This window comes from Meleagris gallopavo, chromosome 9 (assembly GCF_905368555.1).
Source record: "Meleagris gallopavo chromosome 9, MGAL_WU_HG_1.1, whole genome shotgun sequence".
Classification (NCBI taxonomy): Eukaryota; Metazoa; Chordata; class Aves; order Galliformes; family Phasianidae; genus Meleagris; species Meleagris gallopavo.
This window is the reverse complement of record NC_139412.1, coordinates 8451000-8470659: the sequence shown is the minus strand read 5'-3', so window position 1 is coordinate 8470659 and position 19660 is coordinate 8451000. Positions and strand designations below refer to the sequence as shown.

General features: G+C 40.4%; 2 protein-coding genes and 1 long non-coding RNA gene across 7 annotated transcripts in view; 2 read left to right on the top strand and 1 right to left on the bottom strand.

Annotated features, from left to right (window-relative positions):
* The window catches only part of CHM (CHM Rab escort protein), a 59333-nt gene extending 59069 nt beyond the window's left edge, over nucleotides 1–264 (bottom strand). Inside the window, exon 1 of the mRNA XM_019618176.3 lies at nucleotides 187–264. Within this exon, the coding sequence (XP_019473721.2) occupies nucleotides 187–202 (16 nt within the window). The 5' untranslated portion in view covers nucleotides 203–264. The remainder of the gene's footprint in view (nucleotides 1–186) is intronic.
* Nucleotides 263–13963, top strand: LOC104912173 (uncharacterized). Its single transcript, XR_794444.4, has 4 exons — nucleotides 263–385; nucleotides 3518–3734; nucleotides 5773–5978; nucleotides 13369–13963. It is a non-coding gene; the product is annotated as an uncharacterized LOC104912173 (long non-coding RNA).
* Nucleotides 13964–17362: 3399 nt separating this feature from the next.
* The window catches only part of DACH2 (dachshund family transcription factor 2), a 266533-nt gene continuing 264235 nt past the window's right edge, over nucleotides 17363–19660 (top strand). For 2 of the 5 annotated variants that reach the window (XM_085230818.1, XM_085230815.1), the window contains exon 1: nucleotides 17363–17975. In XM_085230818.1, coding sequence (XP_085086944.1) covers nucleotides 17491–17975 — 485 coding nt within the window. In that variant the 5' untranslated portion in view covers nucleotides 17363–17490. The remainder of the gene's footprint in view (nucleotides 17976–19660) is intronic. The other 3 variants (XM_085230817.1, XM_085230814.1, XM_085230816.1) reach the window with 2 other exon arrangements.

Sequence of the window (19660 nt, the reverse complement as noted above, 5' to 3'; positions counted from 1 at the left end):
TTTTTGTCATTTGATATCCAAGAATGTATTCCCCATGTTACAGCCTCCTCACTGCTCGGTTGCGGTAATATTTTTCCTTTTAACACTGTGTCAAAGGCATTTCAAAATAAAGTGTATTAGCTTGTTTCTGGTCATTAATTCCCTGTCCTTTGTCAACTAACGCTAACGTTACATGTTGGACCGTACCTGTTCTCTGTTGCATTCAGAAACCTTTCTGTGAGCCCACCACGAACGCCGGTCACACTGCAGTCTGGCTGTCCGTTCTTTCACCTCGCAAAGAAATGAAAGGGAAATCGGTGGTGACACACAGAAAGCTCCGCTTCGGAGCAGCCCCTCCTGTCCCGCCGGACTGAGTGAATGCATACTCCAAACAAGAAGTCGTTCTGTAAGTACCTACATGTACGTACAGCACTGTAAGCAGAATAACCCAGCACAAAGTCGCTGTGTCAGCATACTGGAAATTTAACTTTTTCCATTTAATTACTTGTGCCGTTTTAAACTAATCTCTTATGATTATTCATTGTGTATGATTGTATACAAGTCTTAACACCTTAAATCAATAACAGCAATAAAGCAGCTAGCAGCCTGTTAACACCTTCTTACAAGCTCCTTGGTCGCACAGCAAAAAGAACAGTGAAAGTGGTATAAAGCGACTAATGGAAACCAGAGCCCACCTTACCCCGTGGTACTGCCAGACATGCTGCAACGCAGGCCAGTGCAAAAAGTGACCCAGCAGTAAATTTCAACACAAGAATGAAAAACATAGATTTAAACATCAATGCCTGATTACAATACAAATAAATATGTAAAAAGAAAAGTAGTAGATACAGATTCAGGCATAAAAGTAGTAAAATCAAATCTCATGTTCCTTATATTATGCTTCCAACTGTCTCATAGAGATATTAAGAACTTTTCCATTTTGCAGCTCCTGTAGTCCCTGCTAACGGGGCTGCCATGCCTACCTTTTAACCTCTAACAAAAATGTTCAGCTCCAGAGTTCTCACAGTGTTGGATCATCCTGACCTCAACGTCTGGAGCGGAGGAACAAAACATCACTATATCAATTGGCTCAGATAAGGCAAATTCCCCTTTCACATTCTTTCCTTATTGAGAGAGAATACTCATGAAAATATAATTTGATTGTGCAAATCTTCTGTTATTGTTTAGTATAATTGTAGGACTGCAACAGAACTGAGCTATTTCACTATCAATGTCTTACTGTTTCTCAAGTGCTTCAGTATTTATTCCAGCACAAAATGCTGTTGTTTGGTTCTCTGAATTCCTGTTAGCTTCATTCATAAGATGCAATCAGTGCAATCCTATTTCATGATGACAGTCATTATCCACTGGACCAGAAATTTTTCTTAGTTCTATTTATTTGACAAAATTGATTATTCAGGATCTTTAACTGCAAACTCTGGGTCTGTCAGTCCACAAAACAAACAAACAAAAATATTTTCCTGTACCTTACATTTTTAATATCAGCAAACATAAAATACATTAAGTATGAGTAATTTTTATGAGTATTTCACAGACCTTGAGAAAACGTCTTGCCATGTTTTTCTCTTTAGCTATTTAATTGCAATGTCATAGTAACAGAAAGCAGCATACCCAATTCTGCATGGATGAATAAGCACATTCAATAAAGAAGATTTAACAGAGTAAATCAAACAGTGGATTAAACATTTTCTGCATAACAGACCACAAAATGGGCATTCATTTTACCAATAGATCCTCTACATTAGAAACAAATAGAAATGCACACCAACATAATTAAACTGCACATCCTGTGGGCTGATTGCAAATTTCCCTGTATTTTATAAAACTAGGTCTCATCAATTAGAACTGCCAGAAAGCATTCAGGAATGCACACCGACCAGACAAAATTTATTTTTTTAATAATTTGTATTCTATAAACTTTTTTTGTGTGTGTGTTGTGTGAAATAAGTCATGATGTTATCTATTGAAAAGAATCCATAGGCATTTTTAGTAGTAACAGTTCAGAAAGACACATGCAAAGATCAGTCTGACATCCCATGTTTAGCAGTTTTTAATATATTTTGTTAGCAACTTCTCTGACTTTGCTTTCAACTAAAACATCAACCTTCCTAGAAGAACCTACATTTTTGCTTCATAGCTTTTATTTTAGTTTTTCACATTTTCATAGAACTACCTTGATTATTTTAAAGTTTATGTGGATTATATCTAACTTTACTAAAATGCTTTTCTGAAATGTAGTACTCTTAGTAAAAAACTTGTAACCTCTGTGTTTCTGCTTTTCCTGATAGAAACACTGAAGCCCACGGCCATAGGGGAAAAAAAAACACAAAAAATCAAGAGAAGTCAGTATTAGAAGTATCAAGTTTGTAGTTGTTTCAAGATCTATTTTCAGATCATTCAATCAAATATCTTCTTCTCTAAAATAACAAACAGCAAATACTTTGCACTATGATGATTTTTTTTAAACTACATAGTATCTTTATCCTGCAATGACTTCACGCGTGAAATCTCATTCTTCAGTTTATTATTCACTCAGTGGATACAGAATTTAATTCTCCTTGAGTACCAGTTTGAATAAAGATCAGCAGCAGGATCGGGCCTATTAGCTGCTTGAAGCATCTACTGAATAACCTGATTTATCCAACTAAATGGCTCATTAGTTCAGGCAGCAAGAAAATGTTTGTGTGTTGCTGAAGTTATGCATGGTTGTCATATAGAGTTTGCTGTTATGCAACTGCCGGTCACTCAAGCATGCACAAACTGGATTGTTCATTAACTACGGAAACAGACACTCTACATTCAAGCATGCTTGCAAAAGTGTATTTGTTTACAAAATTCTTTTAAACTCTTATTTATTCTTTACTACTGATATCTGAATCAATCTTTCTGTCCCCTAGCAGTTTCCGATTGGCTGTCTTTGCTCCCAATTATGCCCATAAAACACATTATTTGTGTTTTATTCCTTACATTCCACAACAAGACACTGTTCTGATCTTGCATTATTCTGATCCACATAACAGATGTCAGGTTCCCCATACTTGATAAATGATTGCTCGGCTACCAAGAACAGATAGGAGGACTCTTTCTTTGCCACTCTAAACTTCCTTAGGAAGTGCAATTTATAATTCAAGAGCAGTAATAGCAACTTGTAATCAACATGGTAGTTCTTTTTCTTGAAATTATATAAATTATTCTTCATCTTTGACTGAACTCACATATATATATATATATTAGCAAATGGCAATGCATTTGGAATGTTTTTAAGCACCTCAAAACTTCTGTTTCCTTCATTTTGTACTATTCAATTCCTCTACAGCAGGTCTGGTCTATAATAAACACTGAGAAAAACAGTAACAATCTCTGATTTCTATAAACAGATTCTGCTCCTTAAGTCCTACAGCTGATGAAATTCAAAGTGTAGATGCTTATTTAATAATCTTATTTTAATAAACAGTCTTTATGTGTTTTAATCCAGTTATCATACAGTCTCTGATGTATTTTGTTGTTCTCATACCAGTCTGTATGGGGCTGCTGAATCACGGCCTGAACCTCTGATTGATCACCTGAGGCAAGCAATGAGTCAGCCATGGCAGCATAGGTGAAGGCAATTCACCTGTGCTGCAGGAAGGTTGGAGCCTGGCTCCATCTCTCCTAGACCCATTTAAGAGCTGACTACCAGTAGGGAAGGATTTCTTCTGGAGATCTGCTCTACCAGTTTCTCTTGTGAGCGCAGGGTGAGTGCACCTATCATTTCTGTTTCCTGCTTTGGTGTAATGACATCATAGCCAAGCTCTCTGTTACACCTTAACATCTGTATATTTGGTAATTGTACGCTGCTATACCATAACGCTAGTATATTCATTAATTGTACACAGTCTAGTAAGATTGTCCCTGTTGCACAGATGCTACACTGGTTGGCACACTGGGCCTGACTGCAGCTCCATTAAGTCCTATGAATATTATCACTTATTCAACGGAAGTGCAATTAGACCCTAAGCTGTAAATTCTCAATCACACGTAGATTCCTAATTCCCATATATGTGAATAGTTCTTTAATACAGTAATCTTGGTAAACCAGTGAACAAAACGTTAAACAACAACAACAAAAAAGACAAAACATGAAACCTACACTCTGAAACTAAGGGGTACTGGAACTATGATGAAATTGTCCCTTTTGTTACTAAGATAGTATTCCAAGAGACAGGAAAAGAGAACTTGATTTTTGCAGTGTGCAGGATGAAGGAGATAATTTTTGCAACAGCTCAGAAGTTCAGGGGTTTTTGTTGGTTTTGTTTTTGCTAAAGTTAATCTTTTATGCTTGGAATGGCTGATGAGCCTAGGATGACTAATAATGGTGCCATTTTTATCACTTGTTTCTTAGAAACACATGAAAGAAATTTTCTTTAGGAACTGGAGACAATAGTGAAGTACGGGTAGTAGAATCGGACTGTACCCTGACTAACACTGCTCTAAAAACATTATATTAGTGCCCTATAAGCAATATGTGGTTGCTTCTGTTAGTGCTCTGTAACTGTGGCTAAAATCATTTGGTACAGAGTGTGAATTACTGTTTTATCTTCTCTTCTAGAGTTTTGGGAGGGTATTTTCTGTTTGTTTTTTGAATCATTTAGGCATATTTGTAAAACATCCTTTCTAGATAAAAACATGTAATGCTAATACTTCTGAAATACAGACAGAATAGTGTAAACTATTTTTGAAGCTGAAATAATGTCAATATGCTTAAGCAAAAGACTACAACTTTTTTGGTACATTTTAAAGAAAAAGTCATCAGGAGTTTATGGCAATGTTTCAGGTAATTTGTTCCTCTTCAGAAGTTTACTCCACCTTTGCGGTGAAACCTCCTTTACCACATATGAGAGGCCCTTGAGACTACCTTGACATGGTGGTATTTCTGGCAGAAGCTTGCACGTGACTTTTTAACTGTTTTATTTCATTTCAGACTATACCATGTATGGATTACTAGTTCTTCCTATTCAAATGAATAAAGGAAGATGCAACTTATCATCATGGTGTCATCATTCTGAAAAATGAAAAATTAAATAGTTCCTCAACATATTAAAACTCTCAAAAAATGGCAAATTCAGCTACCTGGGAAATGCTCTCCTGTGCCGATGTCAAGATAATTGTCAAGTGTGGAAAACTTGCACTGCATGAACAGGAATGCACAGCAGTCAGTTCCTGCCTAGCAGTAGAAAATACACTGATGTAAAAGCCAAAAACGTGTTCTGGAAATACTATGGATTTTTAATGAGGATTAAGCATCATGGCAGTTGAACCACAAAAAATGTAAGGAAACTGCCTAACCACAGCCACATAGATCATAATGATTTATGTAGGCACGAGTTACAATACTGTTTCCCTCACTTTAAAAAGATTTCTCATTTGCCCAACTCTGTGTATTCTTCATCATATGTGTAGGTTATAAGATAGAGAAATCATCAACTTGAAATGACTCCAGCAAAACTGGAAAAGTGTTATATCTTCATAGGAACAACCCCCTAATCAATTCAGAATCAGCCAGGTTGGTTGGAAGATTTTTTGAACTGCAGAAATAGCACAGACACTACAGCATATATGTGCTTGAAATAAAAGAAAACGCACTACTGAAATCAAAGCTAAGAAATTTTAGTTCCTTCAGTACGTGACCACTTTTGCTACTAAAAAGCACACAGCTGGCTCCATGTGGGAAACCAAGTCACACGGACTTAAAATAAAACTTCAAAGTTTTTCATTTCATTGCAACCTTTACAGGTTCTGGGCCATGATCACATTTTAGAAAACGGAGCGGTCAGCTTGAAAAAGAATACAGGAGAAAACTAGGAAGAATACTGAAGGAAAGCTGGAGAAAATCAGTGAAGCAAGCAAGCTCATGATAAACCTCCAGAAGAGGATTCAACTAATAGAGCCTGCCTGCTGCTGGAAAAAACTTGAGCAGAATCTCTGGCAAGTGGTGGAAGGTAAGCCATTCTTCTACAATTTGAAAGACAGCTTCTGACTAACAATTCTATGATTCTGTGATAATGCTGGATAAATTATAAGAAAAAGCAAACAAGTTAAAATATATTCAAGTATACACAGTTGAACCTTATCTATGCTAGTAAGGAAATAAATTATAAACTCTAGTAGAATATATTCATTTTGTATATGTAACAAGTATGTTTTTACAGCTTCTTTATATGTTCTAAAAGATAACAGTGTTTTTAAAATATTCCTTTAAGAACCAATGTCTTCTGTTTCTTCTCATCTACTGATTATGAGTCAGAACAAAATTTGGTATCAATAACATCAATATAAATTGAGAAGAATGATTGAAATTATGCAATTATAAAACACAGTGTTACCAAAAGCAGAGTTTGGTGCTTTCTGTACTAGGAACTCCATTGTTTGCATATTCTAACTTCTGAAGTTTTGGTCAATTGTGGTATATCAGAAATAGCCAGTAAGCTACAGACAAAAGGAAACTGATTGCATATATAGCCCTACAAAGAGTATACAAAGTGGTGTAATAAATCAAGATTAGCAAATGTGCATGTCTAGTTGTAGTCAGTTACTGCCTTATTTTATTTGCAATATTACTTGAAGCAGTTTTTATTGCACAGTACGAGATCTTCAGATATATGTTCTCAGAGTTTAGGAAAAAAATGTGTCTTTTCCGGCACATATGGAGATTGTATTTATCTGAAAAACTAATCTCTTGTTCCTTCTATTTATTTATTACATTTCTTTTATTAACTTCTTTAGACTTGTGGCCAATTAGGACATACTATTCTTTCCTTAGTTGATACAAGTTTTACCATGCAAAATTCAGCCTCTTACTTCATAATGTCTGCTAATTGATTAACAAAAATCATTACATGTACAGATAGGAATAATTATCTCACTATACATACGTACTTAAAAACATGCACAAATACTGAGTAGTTAGTCTGGGAAATGGAGAATATGGCATATCAAGCAAAAAAACAAAAACAAAAGCACCAACAAAAAGGACCAACAACCCACAGAGTGCAAGGCTCTAGTGCCTCATTTGAGGAGAATGAAAAGTAAAACATCTTTGAATATTTTTTTAATAAACAGTAGCCCTTCTCTAGTCTTGAAAATCATAAATGACACATGGCTGAAAAGAAAAAAGGAGACAAACCAAGACTTTAAGTTCTGAAACTGAAAAAGCTCCCTTTGGAAACTCACCATAAATATTACCATATAATTAAAGGGCTTAAAGTAGTCCATAAAGCTAAGTGAATTGATGTGTCTCATATGCAGTATTTTTACCTAGACTTCACCAGAGAAACCATAAACAAAAGACTATAAAGGCCTCAGATGAAATGAGTTCTTGCAGGCTTGGATTCCTGTGAAGACATACTTACTGCTAAGGACTCAAACACCAAACTATATCCAAGAGACACCTACAAGTTAAGAATGAGTAACAGTGAGCCATATTATATCAGGAAGTTAAAAAACTGAACTAAGCTGTAGCAACTATGAAATGATGGAAACATGAATAAATGTAATGAAGCAAACGTAATCTTCTCTTTAAAAAAAAAAAAAAACTTTTTTTTTTTAAACTTTATAAATCTGTGTTTGAGGTTAAATTTGCCTTAGTTGAGACGTGTTGGGTCTGCTGGTGCAGCACTTACTGCTCTAAAGTAAGAGCAGAGATTCAGTTCAGGCTTTACAGCTGCAGTGGTGAAAACTTACTCGTGTATCTGTGGGTACAGACGGCCAAGAGGAACTGCCAGACCCTCTTACTCTATTTTCCTTTGAAAGAACATGAGAAAATAGCTGTCAATTGTAGGAAGGTGATTTGGGGAGGTTTTTTTTTTTTTTACTATTTAATGGAGTGTGACTAGAATGCTGTGAGCCTCTACAGCTGTCAGTCTTGCTTGTAAGAAACGGGAATATGTGTGATCACCTCTTATTTTTAGTTAAATACATTTTCTAAAGCCACGCACAGGAAGTACTTGCTTATTAAGCATTTCTCTCTCAACATCACAATCAAAAGGGTTTTTTGTTTTAATTTAAAATATCCTGGTTAGGATTTTAGAACCGAAGAGTAGCTATAGTGGTTCTCTGAGATTTTAACAAAATCTTAAATTACGTACAGCTTGTCTCACAGAAAGGAGAAAAGTACTTATTTTTCTTTTACAGATTGTTAACTGGTGCCAGGCTCTGTGTAGTAATGCTTTTGAGAATTCAGAAAGGGCACTTCTGATTTAACATCTACTTTTCATTAATCCAAACACAGTATACACTTCACAGAATCACAGAATTGTAGGGGTTGGAAGGGACCTCTAGAGATCATCGAGACCAACCCCCCTGCCAAAGCAGGTTCCCTACACCAGGTCGCACAGGTAGGCGTCCAGGCGAGACTTGAATATCTCCAGAGAAGGAGACTCCACAACCTCCCTGGGCAGCCTGTTCCAGTGCTCTGTCACCTCACCGTGAAGAAGTTCTTACGCACATTCGTGCGAAACTTCCTATGCTGCAGCTTATGTCCGTTTCCCCTCGTCCTGTCTCCACGTACCACTGAAAAGAGACTGGCCTCACCGCTATGGCTGCCACACCTCAGATATTTATAAACCTGGATCAGGTCCCCTCTCAGTCTTCTTTTCTCAAGGCTAAACAGACCCAGTTCGCTTAGCCTTTCTTCATAGGGGAGATGCTCCAGGCCCTTCACCATCTTTGTGGCCCTCCGCTGGACTCTTTCCAAGAGATCCCTGTCTTTTTTGTACTGGGGAGCCCAGAACTGGACACAGTACTCCAGATGAGGCCTTACCAGGGCAGAGTAGAGGGGGAGGATCACCTCCCTGGACCTGCTGGACACGCTCTTCTTAATGCACCCCAGAATGCCATTGGCCTTTTTGGCCACGAGGGCACACTGCTGGCTCATGGCCAACCTGTCATCCACCAGGACACCCAGGTCCCTCTCTGCAGAGCGCATTACTGCTAGCTTTTTTGTGCAGAAAATAAGACATCCACATTGCACTTCTGAAACTTTAATTAAACTCTATGTGTCTAGGAAAAGAATATTTCTATTATAAATGTTTTGCGGGTGAGCAATATTAAAGTATTTAGTGATTTTTATAGGATGTTTGCATTTTAATCTCTCTTCAGAGAGAATGCAACTGAGCATCCTAATACATTTGAAACCCACATTTCAACACCATGGCCATGACAAGCATGTTATCTAGTTCAGGCATTCCTATAAACAGAGTGATGATGTGTAAAACTAGAACAATAGGTGGTCAAATCTGGCTGTACACAGAGTAAAAAAATTAGGATGGAAGGTAACAAATAACATTAAGTTGCTATTTTTATCCTTTTAGTCTTAGCATCATCTTTTTGGAGATAAGGTGTAAGCTTGGTGGTTGTCAGTCCTGGAAAACGGTTACATCATGTATCATTCAATAACATAACAGCCCTTTGATAAGGTGATTTCCACAATAGCAGAATTTCCAACTGTTGCCGAACTTGTGACTATTTCTAGAAATACAACCGCACCTCTCAGAGCAATTTTCCATCACAGACTCTCTAAGGGAAGGAAGATGTTCAGCCATTACACTTCTTTAATTCTGCTGTGCACCTGCAATGACTCAAACCCTAAAGCAGAAATAAGCAGAACGTGATGTTCACTCCCTGCTTTTCTACCTACTTAGCACCTTCTGAGTGACACTGCCTCCTCTGTTTGACTAAGTAAATAAAAGGAAAGGGCATATTTCTTCAGATTCTGAAGGTGCTATATGAATATGTATAATTCTATATAGGTTATGTGGACCATTTATTGACCTGTCAGTTAAGCTGGAAGAGACAAAATTTTTCCCCCAGTTTAGAAGAACGCTATGCAGTTGTAAATGTTGAGGCAGATTATTAGGAAGATTTGCAAGAATAACTACTTAAAATGGTCACATTCATTTTAAAGAAAAGAAATATAATTGGTATTTGCATAGAAGAAAATGGACGAATTTAAATTTCAGTTGATTATAATTATTGTCATCATAATCATCATCATTATCTTTGTATGTCTAAATGACTAATTCAAAGAAGAATTTTAACACATTTCACATGTCAGTGCAATTCTTCTCTGTTTTGTGCTTTAGTGCTTATGGTTTTTCATTTGCTTTTTTCAATCTGAACTTTTCATGGAAGCTATTGTAATCTTTTTAAAAGGTGGAAAGATGTTTCAAAAGATGTCAAATTAAGAAGTATTGCATACATTCATGCATATTTAGAGAAAAACTGGTACACAGATACTGAGCAGTGGCACATGGAATTTCTCTTAAAATATTCTGAACAATAACGTTCTACCTGAGTCTGGACTGCTTAACCAGATACAGGGTTTTAAATAGTTATACTTATTTGCAACTCAGGAGTTGATAGGCCTACAGATTACTGGCCTTAATTTAGAAGTTTGCTTTATACATCCAAGACTGCCTTCTACAAAGGTATTAAACATTTTTGCTGAAGAAGAACCAGAAGCTACAACATTCTGGACTTTATCAACCACAGATGGTATTCAGTAATCTAAATGGAAGTATTTATAATGCTGTTAATTTGCATTCTAAATGAAATGTTTCTAACCTTCTCATGCTTGTGTTTTAGTGACCAAAGGGTAAAACTGGCATTTACCAACACAATTAGTCCAGACAAGGTCCGTTGACTTCTACTCAAAACTTCAATTTGATTTAGTAAGAACTGGCAACATTGATTGATGCTACCAGAAGAAATGTAGTGCTTTTAAAGATAGCAAACTAAAATTTGGTACAAAGCAGAATACACACTGATCCAATTTCCATCAACAAAAGTTCTATTAATTATGGAGAGGAAAGCTAAGAAGTATCAGTGGAAAAAATACATTTAAATTCCTTGAAACAGAAGTAGGCCCAATTTTTGAATACCTATATGTTATCTATGCTGTGAAGTAATTTAATTGTTTGTCACTTCATTAATGTTTTAGACAAAAATATTGAAATATCTATGGAATTTTTAAACACGGTAACTTATTAATGTTTCTTCTCATGCTAGTAAAAGATATGTAGTCTCAAGTGATGTAAATCAATTATTTCTGTATGTGTGAAATGCTGTAACAAGATCAATGAGACCTGAACACAAGGAGGCATCTTAGGATAACAGCTGCAGATGCATGCACTCTCTGGGAAGAAAACAAACAAATGAATATACACTGCTCATCTCTGTGTTTTGCCCTCCCCCATAAAAAATCCCTGTCATTATCCTTCGCAGTAGTTAAGTGCATAAAAAAAAAAACAAATAAAGGCAGGTAGCAGTCCATATATCAGTACAGGCAAAGTACAATAAATGATCACTCTTAGAGCAAAGATAAAATGGATGCTTTGCATTCACTTTTGAAATTTGTTTTTGATGGGACTTAATGGTCAGAGTATACTTAGAACCACTGCTGTATATTTAATGGCTGAATAGAAAACTGCAACTACGTATCTTTACTAAGATGAGCTCAAGATAATTACCTTCACATTATTAATAATTCTGCCAATTGGATTTCCACAAAGTAGATTCAATAAAACACTAAAAATATTTATTCAATAAATCAATTACACTTTTGGTTGAGTCTGGCTAACCATAAGTTATTTTCTCATTGATAAAATTATGTTTATGAAAACCTAATTTCATGGAAATAGTTCTTAAGGTTTTTATTGGAAAATGCTTTGCTGTTAAGCAGAAGAGAATTAATGAAAAATCCACATGAGCCTTATTTGTTTAAATAAACACCAAAAAAACTCTGTACTGTTGCTTAAGAAAAATCCAATGTCCGTGTTTAATAATGCCAAAAAATGTAAAGAAAAATCAAATACCTTCTTATCCCACTAGATGGTGGTGCCTTCAGATTAGGGTTGAGATCCTTTAAAAGACTGCAGGAAAATTGCTTTCTTTAGCTGACCTGTGAGCATAGAGAATGAGAAAAGAGGTTAATCTTGTTCTTCTGGGGACATTAACCAGCATTCAGGTGTAATGGCTTACTAAAAATACTCAAGTACATATGATTGTGTTCATAGTTTGTTACAAAGTGTGTTTTAACTTCAGTATACATCTAATGGCATTAATTTTTCTTCCTGAAGAAAATACTAACAATATTGAATTTTAATGATGATTGTATCTCATGTAATACAGCTTTATTACACTAAAGCTCCTGGCTTTGCCATTTTATTGTCTTCTATCCTCAACAAGAATCAAAACCCAGACTGAAGTAGCAAGTCGTTAACAACAACTGTATCTTTTATTTATTTCAGTTGAATGATTTTAAAGTACTAATCCCATTTTTCCACAACAAACATACTGCTCGCTTTCATGGAGAGCAGCATTTACACATAGACAAGAAGTAAATACCTAAGCAAAAAGGGCACATCTCTTCAGTTATAAAAGGTAACATTTTAATGAATAGAAAGAGTAAATAGGACTTTGCTTGAGCAAGCATCTTTGTGCTTTAATTTTCTCAAGTTCCTACAGTAAACGGTCAAATCCTTCATGTGTCAAGTATAGCTTGAACTGCTGAGTTCAGTGCAGACTCTGTGACCTGGAGCAGTTGCCTCGAAAACTGTGTCTATTGAGGATTGTCTCAAGAGCAGACAATCAACTACACAACTACTGTTGAGCAAGTCTACAGGCTCACACACTGCTGGAACTCTGTGTTAGAGCATTCAGAGTACTAAATGTATAAACACTGTGAGCTAGCCTGACGTAAGTCATGTCCAGAAAGGCAGACCATAGCAAGACTAGAGCTTACTGTATACACAGCAACTCTTGGACAAATTCCTGTATGATGTATGCTCTAGACTCCCAAACGTGTAAAGGTCCTACTAGGTCAGATCAAAAGGTAGTCAGTGATTTCTAATTAGACACTCCAGCTGAAAGCAGTTTGTGAGACTTGCACTGAAAAAAAATAATTTTGAATTGTTTTAATTACCCTTAAATATTATTATGTACATTAATAGTGTGAAAAATTAGTAGTGGTTTTATGGATGAAGAACAAAGGGCAAGACAAGCCCTAGCATTAGGCTTTCTAACTGTTCTCTTCAAAGATGATGCTATGGTACAGAAACATTGAGAATGTCCATAAAGTGTTTTGGAAAAGACAGAGTTAATTAAGAATCCCAGACTTATGTTGTAGTCTCAGTGTATTTTACTTCACATCACCCTGCTTGCAGATGATTAACCAACTGAGGATAGTTTTTCTGAATCACACTCTGACACTGTGTGATTCATATCTATCTTCCACATGTACCTTTCCATTTACTCTATTTCTCATATTTCAGTCTTTCATTTTTCAATTCTTGTGTTTGCAACATCCGTCCAGTTTTTCTCTTTCCTTTGCAGGTGATGTACATCAGTGTGAGTAGCAAAGTGCCAAGAAATGCCAAATTAATACGATTTCCAAGCAAAGATGCAGACCTAAAAGGCCAAATAAGAACGTCACTGCCAAAACACAGAAGAGTGAGGCAGAAAAACAGATACAGAAATGAATGCAAATGTGTGATTATTCTGTAAAGTGTTAATTACTGGACGTTAGAATCTTCCCTGCCCTTTTTAGGGAGAGAAAACCCACTCTTACTTCCTATAACAAGATGGGCAGGATTTTTTAAAAGCCTGAATAAAGAAAATTCACCCCACTCATTGTTACTGTCTACCATTAGAGGGTTGAAATGCAGCATTTGCCAGAAGTGCATGTTCCTTTATTCAATCTCTTTCAGTCTACCAGTATAACTGCCAATCACAGGAAATACCTCTAATAACTCTTCCTTTTACTTAATAAGGAATATCACATCTTTTAAACATTAGAAACAGATGTCACTGCATTACTTCACTGCTGATGTATGTAATAGAAATGACACACTAATTAATTTAATGCAGTATAAATGTACTGATTATTTATCATGGCTGACAATAAAATTATGAAAACATTCAATTACAATCAGTGGTAATTCATTATTTATTGATTTTGCATTATGCACACATTAATACAATACATTTGATTAAAGAAGGGAAAGGATCATTCTTCTATTGATACTTAGACATTTAGATTCATCCATTTTATTTAAAATCTTTGATGTTTAGATGGGAAGTTTTAATCCACACTTCTAACAACTGACATTTCAAGAAAGTTTTGAAGTAAATTGAACACAAGTACCAAGTGCTGGAGCATTTAGAAAAAGTTGGGTAATAAGAAGATAGACGATTTTCAAACTCTTCATTTTCTCACATCAGTGGCCTACATTTGTTAACATGATCCTGGTTACACTTTCCCTTGAAAACCAAAGCATTAACGCTAATCTTCAAAAACAAACAACAAAAAAAGACCCAACTTTTATCTTCCTTTTTAAGGCTGTACTCAGAACTAGCTGTATCAGTTGCTCACACGGTCACGACATTAAGTCAAAGAGTGTTTGGATCAGCCTGAGTAACTTTTCTAGTAAGGACTAGGAGAACACCATCGTCACTGTGATTCCAGTCAGGCTGGAATTCAGAAAAATGGTGTTTCATTTCATTATGCTTAGGGAGAATTGTAAATAAATCTTTCAGTTATTTTTTCCTTCTTCATTTAGAGCCCACAGTTGCCTCTGACCCTCATAAATCGGTGTTCACATTTACTCCTCAGAAACCTCTGAGTACAGGGAAGAGTTCCAAGATCTTCACAAAAACTAACGGGTTCTCCCATAATGCGCTCACACTGCACATGTTGGTACCAAGGCTACAAAAAAAAAAAAAAAATTATTCCTACTAAAAAAAAGAAAGAAATTCTCCATGCATCTTTATGTAACAAACTTGGAATTAATCTCTTCTAATTAACCTGCCTTGTGTTTAACTACAGTAAACTGAGACACAACACAAACTTCACTAATGATCTTTCCAGTCCTGTAGAAACAAAATTATTATTTATTAATTCCTTATTGTTTTATTTTTCAAGCTGCCTTTTTTTAATCATTGTCCCCTTCTAGTCAGTTGTGTCACCCCTCATTTTAGCTATAGGATCCCTGTGAGCCAAGCAGCCTCGTTCATGCCAGCTGTCTGTAAGCAGGTAATGGAAAGCTGTTGACTGGCCCTAATTCAAATGATCTGGGCTTTCCTCTATTCTGTAGCATCAGAAAAGATCTCTCTCACATTTCACACCAACCAGGCATACGCAGTGATCAGTAAAGCAAAACCAAGCAAATAGGATCTTTCTTTGATATTTTGCCGTAGGTACATGGCCAGTTTTTACATGTCACTAAAATATAATACAGTAATATCTCAATGACTGACAGTGTTAAAAAAAATCTATTTTGCATGCCAGTCTAAAATTAACAATATTGAAACTTCAATTTCAAATAAATTTTCTAAAATGCTTGTTTAAGCTATAGGGAGACTTACATTCAAATTGCATAGTGCTGGACTCCGTTCAAATAAACCATCTGGATACTTTATAAATGACAAGATATTACTGTGTGATTGTAAGGCTTTGGTAACTTTGCCTTGTCAGTAATAAAATTACAGGCAAATAAAAATATTCATCGATACTGTTGATTTCTGTATGCATGGCTGAACTGGGCAGCTGCCTGGTATTAATTCTCAAACCTTGAGCATTTCCTTAGTTTAAGAGCAGTTCTGCTCTCCATGGATAGTCACCTCTCAAGGGTACTGTTTTTACTACAGCCTTTATGATTTTATATTGCTTCACGCCAGTCCAACTTGCGGGGTGCTGATGCGCAAGGCTTCCTCTGGCCTTGCAAAAATTCAGTCTTACTTAGAAATATGTTTAGCTTATGGAAGACATTAAAGTCAAAAAGGAAAAAGAATTCTCACAGTAGAATTTGATTGTCCCATTAATCTCAAAGTAAAAAAAGTCTGTAAGAGGGCAAAGCCAATGAGAAATTCTTCAATCTAATTTATTAAATCTCCTAATAGCAATTATATCCTGTAAATTAACCCCCAAAAGTTTATATTTGAAATTGGTTACTTAATATTGTATCAATTCTAGCATGTAAAAATCTTGAGATGAGTTCAGGGCTCAACTGCACAAAACTTCTGCTAACTTTTTAGCCCCTGTGCCTCAGAGCTTCCAATATAAGGCTCTCATCCTAGAAAGATGATTATTCTCATTGAAAGATATTCACTTCACGCCAGGTTATGTGATGATTCTGCCCTAGTCAGCTACATTAACAGCCTAAAATGGGTAGCCACTCTTTGTAAAAGACGTAACTGAGAGATAGTGGGGTTCCTCTAGGGGGACTTGAATTAACAAATACGCCAACTTAATTACCCTACAGTCATCTCTCCTCATTCCAAATGGGATTTCTCATAAAACAAAAATGTTAGATTGCATAGAAAAAGTGGCTAGCTAGGCAAGCTTAACAAAAAGATGGCTCATATGAGCAGTGCAACCGGGGAAGCAGCGGAAATGCTACAATGGCATCCAGGCTGGATGTGGTTCTGGGCAGCCTGGTCTGGTGGCTGGCAACCCTGCCTGTGCCAGAGGTTTGAAACTAGATGGTCATCGTGGTCTTTTTCAACCCAGGCCATTCTGTGATTCTATGATTTTGCGACCTGCATGTTTGTTGGTACTCTTCTGTTTGCTTTGCTGAGTGCTGCAGGAGAAGCAAAAAAAAAATAAAGAACGGGAGAAGTTAAGCAGAGTAAGAAAGAAGGTAATAGAAGACTGAAAAAAAAGTGCAAATGAGGAGGAAGTAAGGATGTTCATACAAAGGAAGAAAGGGATGGGGCTGGAAAAAGAAGTCCAATAAAGCCAGAGAAGGAAAAGAAAATTAACAACCCAGTTGTGTTGGCTGTGTCTGGGTGCGTCAGACTCAACGCCTCCACGTGCATTTTGTCTGACCATCGTTCGCGTGCACTCACTTCACTCTCACTCAGTTCTCCTCAGGGACACACGAAGCTCTGTGCGTTTTACTCGCACCGCTCCCGCCACAGCGCGGCCCGCCCAGCTCCGGGCCGTGGCTGCGCAGGCAGAGCGCCGCACGTGCCGCCTCAGGCGCGAGGAGCGACCCAGTACAACTGCACGTGAAACACGATGCTGCGCCGGATGCTCGGAACTTCAGTAAGTTAAACATGAGACCTCTCGACTCTTTCTCAGCTACGGCGGGCAGCGGCAGAGCGCCCGGCAGCGGGACGCGACCCCAAAGCTCCCCTCGTACCGCCACCGCCCCGCCTCCCGCCGGCAGCGCCGCCCCGCGCCTCACACCCCGCGGCCCAGGTGCTGCGGCCGGCGCTGCCCCGCCCCGCCCCCCCGCCCGGCCGCCAATGGCGGCGCTCGGCCCGAAGGCGGGCGGGGTTCATTGGCTGGAGGGCGCCGTCACTCTTCCCCCCGGCGGCGCTGGGGAGGGGTCTGGGAGCGCGGCTGGCGGCGGGCGCTGCGTGTGGGAGGGCGGGCGCGCGCGCGGCGCTGTTTTTAGTAGTACCGCAAACAGCGCGGCGAGAGTGCGCGGGGCTGCGGGAGCCGGGCTGGCCATGGCTGTCTCCGCGCCGCCCGTCATCGCCGCAACTTCCAGCGGCGGCGGCGCGGGGGGCTCGGCCGGCTTGTTCCGGGCGGACCCGCTGTATTCGAGCCCCGCGGAGTCCCCGCGCCTCACCAACAGCCTCGTCAACAGTTTTCTCTCCGCGGGCGGCGGCGGGACCGGCGCGGGAGGCGGCGGCGGCGGCAACGAGTGTAAGATGGTCGACCTGCACGGGGTGAAGGTGGCCTCGTTCCTCGTGGAGGGGCAGGAGCTGATCTGCCTGCCGCAGGTCTTCGACCTCTTCCTCAAGCACCTGGTGGGAGGGCTGCACACGGTGTACACCAAGCTGAAGCGGCTGGATATATCGCCCGTGGTCTGCACGGTGGAGCAGGTCCGCATCCTGCGCGGGCTGGGAGCCATCCAGCCCGGCGTCAACCGCTGCAAGCTCATCACCAGGAAGGACTTCGAAACTTTGTACAACGACTGCACCAACGCCAGGTAAGCGCCCCGCGGCTCTGCTCCGCCCGAGGGCTGAGGGGTCCGCGCGGGGCGGGCGGGGGGAGCGCGGCGGAGCGGCCCGAGGGGCGGCGCGGCCGCCTTCCAACTTCTCTCTCCCGCAGATGGGCGGCCGGCGCTTTCCGCGCCCGCTTTGCCGTCTCTTCCTTTCAGTTCCGAGTTTCCTCCGTTATTCCTCTCGGCGCTGAAAGTTTTGGCTCGCGGTGCCAGCTGAGGGGCGGCGGCGCGCCGCGTCCGGAGCGGCCCGGACCCAAACTGTTGCTCCGAGAGCCCCACCATCACCGCGCACCGCAGCCCGGCGGGGCCGCGTGGGAGCGCCGGCTGCTCCGTGCACCGCGGCCGCGCTCCGTGTGCCCGGAGCTCCGCGGCTCTCGGCGCTCTCGCGGGGCGCAGCTCTTTAGCAACTTCGCTTCTGCGCTCGTTAGCACGCGCGTCGCCGTGTCTGAGGACTGCGGCCGCCGGGTGAAGTTCGCGCTGGTTGCGGCCGGACCCGCTTTTTTCCCTCCGCGAGCCGAAGGAGGACGGACCGCCGCGCCGGGATGTCTGTTGTTGCAAGTTCTATTGAGCCTGGGAGACGCTCGCAGTCGGTCCCTCGGCGCTGCTCGTGCTGGATGCCGGGGCCCCCGTGCCGCTGTGCCTGCAGTGCCCGCGCTGACATCACGGCCGCCGTCCTGTGACCCCTGTGGCTCTTGTGGCTCTCATGGCCTCTGTGGCTCTTACGGCCCTTGTGGCTTCGCTATCCGCGCGGACCCGGCGGCTGCTCGGGACGGCGCTGCGGGCGGTGCTCCTCAGGGCCGCTCTGTGCGGAGGCGGCTCCGAAACTCGGCTGGCGTGGAAGCTGGCAGCTGAAGAAACACGCCGTTTCGTTTCAGTGACCCTCCCGAAGTTTTCGTCAGAAGAACGTGGGGTCCCGCTTGGCGGTCCCTTGATGCTTGCAGGTGTCTGCTCCCTTACAGCCCGTGATTAGGGATGAAGAAACGCTGAAGTGCGGGATGCTTGAAAGGCGTTGGTTCGCGACTTTACCTTTCCTTTGGCCGCGACCTGTGGCGGCGGTAGGGAAAGGCGGAGCGGGGCCGGGCGGGGAATCGGGGGGTGTGGGATGCGCGGGCGGCTGTGCAGCCTCGTGCGGGGCCAGGGCCGCTTCGGGCTTGTCTCTGTTTCTACCTCCTCAGGAGCAGCTGATCCCTCTTCGTTGCCTGAAATACTCCTCGCTTATTAAAACATCTCTCAGCCTTTGCTGAAAGAACGCCGCTGGTTTGACGTACGGATAGCAAGGTGTTGCTGCGCTCACGGTTTCAGATGCAGTGCATGATAAATGTTATCAGCACGTAGGAAACTTTTCTCAAGTATTGTAACTTAACGACGTTAATGGTGTTCTGTCACGCTAATTGAATGCCTAGCTTGTCACTTTATTTACAGAGCTTTTTCCTCAACAGCACGGATTTCTTGGTAGAGAAAGCTGGATGCCAATAGCAGAATACATGGGATCTGATTTCTCATTTGCTGTGAGCTGAGTGGGGCATCACTGCAGTGCCTGGTACCAAACTAACACATGGGATAGGGCTGTGGGCATCTGTGTGTGCAGTGCTTGAATTCTGGATCTGGGAGCTCCAGTCTTGCAAAAATGTCATCCTTTAGGAAAGAAACCCTTAGATATGTATTGTTTT